We start from the raw sequence: 9845 nt of genomic DNA, 5'->3' as shown, positions 1-9845 counted from the left end.
ATCCCGGCTCCCACCCCATCCTGCGAGCCGTGCAGGAGCACCAGAGGCCTGGAAAAGCCTTTCTTCAGATTAGCAAGGGAGACATAGCAGGAGTCTGCTTTGCACAGACTGCGGGCTCTCAGAAGCCTCCTGAGCATTTCTAACACATTTGCTGTGAGCCCAGACAAGGATGTGAGGGCTGAAGGAGCCAGGGAAGCCACACCTGCTACTGCTCAGGAGAGCACCTGCAGTGTTGCCAGGTAAAACAGGATCTTAAGATCTCCTATACTCTTAGCAAACTATGTGCAATGAGATCTTGATCCCAGTATGTCTTATTTATTCGGACCAATAAACTGCCAAATCTTCACCGTCAGATCTGATTTACAAGTCTGAAAATCGGAATCCCCTTTAAAGTTGCACAAGTGCTGAAGCATATCCAGAGAAGGGCAGTGGAGCTGGTGAAGGTCTGGAGCACAAGCCTGATGAGGAGCAGCTGAGGGAGCTTCTTTGTTTAGGTTGTTTAGGAGAACAGGAGGCTCAGGAGATGTTTCCACTCTCTACAACTGCATGAAAGGAAGGTGTAGCCACATGGGGGTTGGCCTCTCCTCCTAAGTCACAAAATGAGAGGTAATGGCCTCAGGTTGGACCAAGGGAGGTTTAGAAAAATTTCTTCACCATAAGGGTGTTCAGGCATTGAAACAGGCTGCCCAGGGCAGTTGTGGCATCACCATCCCTGGAAGTTTTCAAAAGATGTGACTGTGGGCACTTGAGGACATGGTTTAATGGTGAACACAGCAGTGCTGGGTTAATGACTTGATGTGCTGGGTTAATGACAGTGCTGGACTTGATGATCTTGGAAGTCTGAAGCATATCCAGAGAAGGGCAGTGGAGCTGGTGAAGGTCTGGAGCACAAGCCTGATGAGGAGCAGCTGAGGGAGCTTCTTTGTTTAGGTTGTTTAGGAGAACAGGAGGCTCAGGAGATGTTTCCACTCTCTACAACTGCATGAAAGGAAGGTGTAGCCACATGGGGGTTGGCCTCTCCTCCTAAGTCACAAAATGAGAGGTAATGGCCTCAGGTTGGACCAAGGGAGGTTTAGAAAAATTTCTTCACCATAAGGGTGTTCAGGCATTGAAACAGGCTGCCCAGGGCAGTTGTGGCATCACCATCCCTGGAAGTTTTCAAAAGATGTGACTGTGGGCACTTGAGGACATGGTTTAATGGTGAACACAGCAGTGCTGGGTTAATGACTTGATGTGCTGGGTTAATGACAGTGCTGGACTTGATGATCTTGGAAGTCTTTTCCAACCCTAATGATTCTGTGATAGGACCACCTTGTTGGGGAATTATTTTTGCACTCTGAAGCAAGGAAAACACCCTGTTTGCACCTGTGTGCATCTGTCTCACAAGCCTTTCTACATCCTTCTGAAAAACTAATTACCTGTAAAACACATGCAGGCATTTCTCAGACTTGAGCCCTTCAGCAGGGCCTGAGAGTTTTGGGGAGCACAGTAGCAGGTGCAGGTCTGTGTGTGAAAGGCATGCCTGGAAATCAATAGATCATTTGTAGTCATGAAGGGCATCCTGTGACTTGCCTGTTTTGCACTGTCACACGCCCGAACCAATTACATCAAATGCCCTGACAACTGGTGGACCTTGCAGGGGTCTCATGTTTTATTTATCATGGGTGATGCTGAGCATCTGTGACAGTTTTTATGCTGTGCTGGTGTTAAGCTGCTGCAATACCCTGAGCGTCACCATTTCTGGGAGTTGGATGATTTGAAGGAGAAGAGTAATGACGAATGTCACAGCTGTCATAAACACTGCACTTCAATGGTGCCCTTCAGTAACTTACCTGAGTCTTGAAAAGGAAGCGTCCAAGTTTGGCAAATGGGATTGAAGGATCTGAGTTACTGAAGGTCTGATGTGTATCTGTAGCTTTGCTCAACTCTATAGTGAATAGAGTGAATAGAATGTAAGTTGTGGTGGAAAACTACCAGAAGAGTAACTTTAATGAAGCCGAGTCTGCACCAGGAGTAAAATACACGGATTGTGAAAGAAAAAAATCAATTCAAACTGTTCTTTAGTGCTCTAATCCCTGTATGTATCCTCATCAATTTAAAGCAGTTTCCCATGTAAACTGAGATGCCAACTTTTCTTAATGCTAAGCCTTGAATTCAGTCTCTGCTGTTGCACAACCGGTTTGTGTCCCTAGTTGCTTCTGCACATTGGATACACTCAAACTCTCCTCTGGAGCACTCATGGAGAAAGCTTAAATTGGGATAAAATCTATTATAGTCTGGGAAAGTTTTCTTTTCATTTTCTTTTGTCATTAAGAAAATAGGAGAGCTTCTTGTTTCTGGTTACCTGAAAATTTCCTTTCTGTGGATGGGTACAAAGGTCCTTCCCCCTTACAGCTGCTCTGCAGCAGGATGGCAATGCCCTAATACATGCAGATCTTCCAGCAGCACCAGATTTCTAGTTCCAGATACATGAATTATTTGGGAAATGTAGAGGTTGTGTCAAACTTATTTGGAATTGTAAACATGCTGTCTCCTCTTTGTCCCCCCCCCCCCCCCCCCAGTTTTGCCTTTCACACTGAAACAAGAGACCTGTGTCCTTGGATGTTGATTTGCTCTCTTTTGGGCAAGATTTACCCCAGACTAAACAGTTTTATCAATTTGTTTGAATAAAGGACACATCTAGGAAAATGGGTACTCAAAGGTGCACGGCCCAGCATGATGAAATTTTCATGGCAGTTTACTCAGTGTTGGGATGCAGGATCAGGGGAGAGGATTCTCTCTCCTCCTTCCTCCTCACTACTTTCTTTTTTTCTATCTTTCCGTCCTTCTCAGCATAAATATCTTATGTCCTTTGTTTCCTCCTCAAGATAAGGGCATGGAGATAAATTTTTTTCAGACAGGTTTTCTCTGAGAATCTTCTGCGGGGAGGGGTCCCTCTGTGGGTAGCTAATGCTGGGGGGCTCAGCTGGAGGCTTTTCTCTCTGACTGACTAAAGCTGTTTGCTCACACATTGAAGCAGAGTGGTGCAAATTGATGGTTTAAATCCAAAGGGGCTGGCCAGGAGTCTCACAGGTAACTCTGAGATGAATGAGGTGCTCAGCCCAGTTCCCTTCATTAGTGACCTGTCATTTGCAGTGGGGTTTTTCTCCTGCCAGGCAGCTCCAGTTCACCCTGCAACCTGCATCCATTTCCTCGTGTTCCCAGGGATGGTGGCCATTTTAATCCTCTCCATGAAGGTTCAGAAAAGGCTTGGTGTGGCAGAAGGCTTCTTGCTGTACCCAAGGCTTTGAGGTTGAGAGATGCTGTGCTGTTTACCCCCAGCCTCTTGGAGAAGGGCAGGTTTGGCGTTTGCTATCCCTGCTTTCTTCACAGCAGGTGAGGAGCTGTGATGGTCACAGAGGGCAGGCTGGATGCAGCCTGAGGATGCCCCTTACCAAAGAGGGACTGAGGGTGATGGCTGTGGGCATCCTTTGGCTGTCAGGGGCTGTGTCAGAGAAACAGCTGAGCTTGTTTTCAGTGCTGCCCTTGAAGGCTGCACGAAGGCGATGCAGACACACATGTGCACAGGGCCAGCAGCAGGGAAAGCTCAAAGGAATGGTGGGGCTGACAGGAGCCATTTGCCCTGCCTTTGTTTACTGGTCCAAAAGTGGATTATTGTCCTGTACTAAGTGGCAGTCGCTGCTCAGAGGTAATGGTCAGGCACAGCCATCTCCAGCAGAAAATGGGAAGCCTAATCTGCCCTGGAAGAAGGATCACCTGCAATGGCAGCTGGGGACAACAGCCTGTTGTGGCCTTAGTCACATGTCTGCTAGAAAACCTCTGCTCTTGTATTGCACCTTCCCAGCTCACACAGTTGGGACTTTCATGACTTCTAGAGGACATCAAGCATGGTGTTATAGTTGGAAAGCAGGGTGGTTTGGATTGTTCTGATGGCATTTGGCTTCTCCTTCACCCCAACAGGTAAGAAAGCTGCTTCTTTCCTGCTTTACTCCTCTGAGAAGTATTTCTGGGATTTTCCCCTCTCCTCTCCACCTCCTTCAGTGAAGTTGAATGGAGGAAATGGCACTGTTTATTACCTCTTCACAATTATTTCCTAACAATCTTTCTTCATGGTATCAAGGAAGGAACAAATTCAAGGCACAAAACTTTCAGGAAACTCAATCACTAGGTTGTGGCTTTCTTTGGGGTCCCTTTGCTTGCAGTGTTTCAGGACCTTGGCATGTTTGTTGATGACATCAGGCTGACAGCTGGAATGCCTGAGGGAAGAGATGCCATCCACAGCCACCTGTCAGGGTCTCCAGGCCTAAGGGGTGGGCCAATGTGAACCTCAAAAGTTCAAACAAGGCCAAGTGCAAGGTCTTGCACCTGGGCTGGGACAATCACCAGGATCAGTACAGACTGGGTGCTGAAGGGATCAAGAGCAGCCCTGTGGAGACAGACAGGGCTGGATTTGAACTGGCAGTGTGCTCTTGCAGCCCAGAAAGCAAATCATATCCTGGGCTGCACCAAAAGCAGCGTGGCCAGTAGGGTGAAGGGGGATTCTGTCCCTGGGCTCTGCTCTGGTGAGACCCCATCCGGAGTGCTGCATCCAGCCAGGGGGTCACCAGCACACAAAGGACACGGACCTTTTGGGGAGAGTCCGTAGGAAGGCCAGGACAATGATCAAAGGGCTAGCTGTGAAGACAGACTGAGAGAGTTGGGGTTGTTCAGCCTGAAGAAAAGAAGGCTCTGGGAAGACCCTTTTGTCTTTCAATACATAAAAGAGGGCTGAAAAATGTGGAGAGAGACTTTTTACTAGAGCCTGTAGTGACAGGACAAGGGTGAACCATTTTAGATTAAAAGAGAGTATAATTAGTTTTGTTATAAGGAATAAACTTGAGGCTGTAGAAGTTAGAAACAAGAGGGGATAATAAGGGTTGCTTTACCCAGGGAAGTATTGCTTTTACACAGTGATGGCAGGCAAGCATCCCAAAATGAATGGGACAGAGTAAGAAGCCCTGAGATTAAAATTCATATTGTGCATATATTTAAGGACCAATTTAAATTTATGCATTCTTACCTGCAACATTTCCTAAGCTTTTGAATTTGTCACTTCAAGGTGCTGCTTTTGTGTTTTTTGTGTAAGTTAATAACAGTGTGTCATTGTGTAACTAAGCCTGCTTTCAAACTGTGCAAGGTGTAGAGGTAGCACAGAAGAGGAGCGTAGGCAGAGATGCCCAACAAGTGGTCAGCTGTGGCTTTAGTTGCATGCCAGACATCCCTGGAACAGATTCTGTAGCTGATTACAGCATACCAGAGAAGGTCTGGGCTTTAGCAAAGAGCTAGAAATCAAAGTCCTAATTTCCTGACTCCATGATGACTGTGAGTCATAGCCAGTTTGGAAAAACTCTATTCCCGTCTCTCCATAAGCATAATAATGCTACGGAGCTTTTTGGTGGTCAAAGTGTTAAAGAGATGTTTAAGGAATTATATAAATGATACTTATTGTAAAGGCTCATGTAGTCACTTCTAATCAGAACCATAACACTTGCTTGTTTGGCATCAAACGCAATCCTTTGAGATCTGTGTGTGTGTGTGTGTATACATATGTGTACGTATGAAGTATGCAGTAAACAAGCTCTACAATGGTTCAAAAAAGCCTCATCTGGACAATGACTGTGAGCCAGACAAAACTGAAAAGAATGAAAATGGCCAGAGCTTTCCCTCCTCTCAAGCTGACAGATCTTATGCACTTGAAGAACAGCCTTTTCTTTCTCCCACTCCCTCATCTTTGAAGACCAGCGATCTGTTTCACCTGCCTCAAACAAAGGACTCTTGAAAGATGTTCTCTTAAATTTATTTTCTCAACCCCGGGGCATACAATTACTGCTGTTCACTCATGCTTTGCCTGTTTAGATATTGGAAGGATACATGTACTTTCTGTCATTGTTACAGCATTCCCAGGGCAGGCAGCATGTTCCCAATTCAGGTTCTGCCCATCACTGGCTGTGGAGTCAGCAAGCCAAACCTCGTTTAGGTGCTTATAGAAACAAATGGTATCTTTAACTAAGCTGATACCTGACCACTGTGATGCCTCTCAGGTTCTGATCTCTGCTCAGTGAGATGGGAAAACACAGTAGGAAACTGGATAAGGACCCTGAATGCTGCCTTTGACATTGCAGCTAGTTTCCCAGCGGCCACATGATCGGCATGTGTAAACCCCCGTGACTCAAAAGATAAAACGCTTCACTAGCCCAGGCAAAAAAGGTTACAAGTGTAACTTCAGACAGGATTCAACTAAGCACTCGGGTGTTCTTTGCTTTGTAAGCACTGCAGGATAAAGGAACAGGTCACACAACAGACACAGGATCTGTTAAAATCTGCACATCCTAGCTGTGTGTTCAATTCCCTGTCATGGGAGAGGGAAAGAAGTGGTTGTTAGCTCAAGTTTGGCAGCAACGCAGTTGTAACCTGTTAAAAGCCCACTGATGTTTGGATTTGCTCTGTGCAGGATGAAAACATTACAATGAAACGCATTTTAAATGCAGGACTCCAGCCTGAGAGACCGGTGCAGAAATCCTTGTTAAAACAGTCACTCAAGGTTGATTTTATTAGAATCAGTGATTCAATACACACTTCAGCACCTTGTGGGAAAATATACTGTGGGCTGGCTGCCTATTTGTGAGGGTCCATCCTTTGCTGAAGCCTCAGCTCTCTGGCACAGTCCCAGAGCTGATTTCACACTAACGTGGCGAGAGCCTGGACGCTGTGGGAGCTTTCAGAGGTCCTGTGCACGGTATGGTGGTTTCTGACGCTTCTGTCTCCAACACCGCCCTTGGGGCTGTGCTGAGCCTTGGCCGCGTGGCTCTGGAAGGCCCGGACGGTGCGGATAGCGAGGATGCAGAGCACAAAGCTGGCAAAGTACAGGCAGGAAGCCACGACCCCGAAGAGGCCGACGGCCGCGTCGCCGCCCTGCACGTCGCAGTTCATGGAGGTGTAGCCACGGCGCGCGTAGAGCCGCTCGCGCCTCCTGCACACCTCAGTGGCGTTCACCTGCCTGACAAAGTGCAGGTAGAGCCCCACGGCCGCCAGGTACGCCAGGCCAGCCAGCAGGCTGAAGGCACATTCGCCTACCAGCAGCCCTGTCCGGAGCTGATGGATGGGTTTTGCCCCCACAACGAGGAAGACGAGGGTGAGCGTGGCCCCTGTCAAGCTGAAGGCCACTCCGCCGTACACGCAAGGGGCTCTCATCTGGGTGAACTGCATGTCCAGGTCCCTCACCTCCTGCAGCTCCGTGCCCTCAAAGGGGCTGTAGGCTGAATTCAGGTTGAAGGATCCGAAGCCTCCAAGGGACGTGAAGCCTGCAACAGAGGCTTGGGAAGCACCCACACAAATCAGCACCAGGAGGTTAACCGTGATTTCCACGAACTTCAAAATGCCTGGAAGGAGCAGAACGATGGGAATAGGTGTCAAAACCACATCTTGTGAGAACTGTGGGTGACAGAAGTACACCAAAACCATAGACAGAGGGTACTAACACTGAGATATTCCTCTTGGCTACAGCTACTTGGAAGAAAAAAAAAAAAAGAGAAGCTTGAACTCTCGTGGGTACATTTTGGAGGCTGGGCAAATTACTTTTTTTAATTTGTCAGTGTGCTTGATAGATGGATCTTCATGCAGTGAAAAGAAATCCATAAAAATTTTACAGTGCTTGTGTTACTGCCAAGGCAAGCGCACAGTGATTATATTTTGGCCTGTAACTACTTGGCATAAACACACTGAGCAAGAAATATCCAGTATGAACAAAATGCTGAGGTTGATGCTGACAAAAACCTAGAAGCTTCTAACGACTTGAAAAATCATGCAAGTTACTTCAGTCCTTCAAAACACATTTTTGCACCTTTTTTTTTCTGTGAAGGTATTTGTTAATTTAAACTTACTATCTAACCAGATGCAACTTTCACTTTATATTCTTCAGGGACAAAAATCACTTGTAACTCTGAAGGAGTTTCTGATTGCAAAGAAAAAAAAAACCAAGAAAGAAGGAGGGTAAAGAAGCGAAACCGACCTTGTATGCAGGAATAAATTAGGTGAATTTGATACTAGGTCATATGCACTCTTTCACACCCTAGCTTCAGAAGAAAGCCTTACAACTTCTGAGTCGGCTCTCCACTTTTTCTTATGTTAGGCTACTAGTAATAGTAACCAAGTATCTTTAGGGGAAAAAATACTAACAAAACCCAGAACTGAAAAGGGGAGAAATTACTTATTTTTGTGGTAGCAGCCTCTCAGGAAGCTGCCTTATGTTTGATAAATCTGATTATTCTGTGACAGCTCACTAGGGGTCAGACTAAGATTAGTAAACATGACGGATGTTGAAGCGTAGCACAGCTAGAGCTGCCTACTGGGGAAATGAAAACCCTTAGCGTGTCAGGCGTGTTGCTCCAAAGTTCTGAAGTTAATTACTGAATTGTAAATCTTATTATTCCATTGCTGTCTGACAGCCAAAAATGTAAGATGCTTGACACAGTGGTCCTATATTTGTCTTTAAAGTGGAGCAGGATCTGTGGTTTGCACACAGACTTTCATTTTATGCTACTAGCGCTGATCCACATGGCATTTCCCTCTTGAGCAATGGCTCAGTTGTTCTCAAGGCTGTATGGGCTTGAAAAGGAAGGGCTGAAGCACTAACACAAAGGAATTAAACAAATTCCTCTCTTGTGTTGCCAGATGCTTCTAAACAAAGAAAGCCAGTGACAGCCGCAGTGAAGGATTATCAGATATTCTCATTCTGCCCCTTCTTACTTCCTCCACAGAGGGCTAAGGTAATAAGTCCTTTCCTGCTGCCACTTGCTCTGCACAGGAAGGTAGTGTTAGAGCAGGCAAAAATTTTCCCCTTGTTCAAGAGGAACCAAGTGAGCAGTTCTGTGTATGTGTTCTTCAGAGGTGATGCTGATTTCTGCATGGCAGCATGCCTTTTCTTTGACCCTTCTGCACAACCATTTCTGTGAAGAAGGGTAATAACTGTGCTGGTTACCAAATCTCTTCAGGAGGCTTCAAGTATTTCAAAGAGGTATTTGTGGAGGTAAACGTAGAGAGAAATTTAACTTTTGGCCCCAGAGTTAGAATTTGGAACTTCTCATACCAAATTCAAATAATGCAGCCAAAAGACTCGTCATTTTTAATAGGTAAAGAGTCATCACTTTACTAGGATTGTTCACAGTATTTTGAAAGAGTAGTAGCTGTGCAGAACATTAATTGGAAGTCAATCAGGTGGGTTTTTTTTTTTTGTCTGCTCAGTTGAGTTGTACATTATACCTTCCAAATACAGGGAGTCAGCTAAGATCCACAGGGCCCTCTTAGTGTGACAGTGTTGGATGCAGGAGGATCCTTTCTAAAGGCTGACTATTGATTTCATAGATGCTCCAGCAGGAAACAGTTCTTACAAGTCTACATGGAGGAAAGACCATTTAATTAAGGGAAACATAAATTTTAAGTATGTTTGGCTACTTGGTAGTTGGGAACTCATGATCAGTCAGCTGCTGACTTCAGAATTTCCTTTTCATCTGTGTGTACTGAGGCCCCCTGACCTGCCAAGCATCAACTTTTCCTCTACCTCACCTTGCTGAGCTTTGGAAAAGGCAATTTTCTGTTCTCAAAGTAGTCACTGCCTGCTGCTAACCTCCCCACATTTATAACTGACCCCAATCCTCACTGACACTGCTCCAAAACTTTCTGTGTGTTCACACACATTCTGTACGCCATCCCTTAACTTTGCTGAGCTGACTGATAACAGGATGACAAATGTGATCAATGCAGGTCTACTGTATTTTTAACCACAGCAGTAGAGGCTTTAAAGGCATTCC

At 45.9% G+C, this 9845-nt stretch overlaps 1 protein-coding gene across 1 annotated transcript in view; it reads right to left on the bottom strand.

Moving 5' to 3' along the window:
• Positions 1-6630: 6630 nt before the first annotated feature.
• Positions 6631-9845, bottom strand: part of LOC102032172 (MARVEL domain-containing protein 3-like) — a 17923-nt gene continuing 14708 nt past the window's right edge. Inside the window, exon 3 of the mRNA XM_031059294.1 lies at positions 6631-7418. Within this exon, the coding sequence (XP_030915154.1) occupies positions 6718-7418 (701 nt within the window). The 3' untranslated portion in view covers positions 6631-6717. The remainder of the gene's footprint in view (positions 7419-9845) is intronic.

The sequence above is a fragment of the Geospiza fortis genome, unplaced genomic scaffold (genome assembly GCF_000277835.1).
Source record: "Geospiza fortis unplaced genomic scaffold, GeoFor_1.0 scaffold58, whole genome shotgun sequence".
Lineage (NCBI taxonomy): Eukaryota > Metazoa > Chordata > Aves > Passeriformes > Thraupidae > Geospiza > Geospiza fortis.
This window is presented reverse-complemented; position numbering and strand designations above follow the sequence as displayed.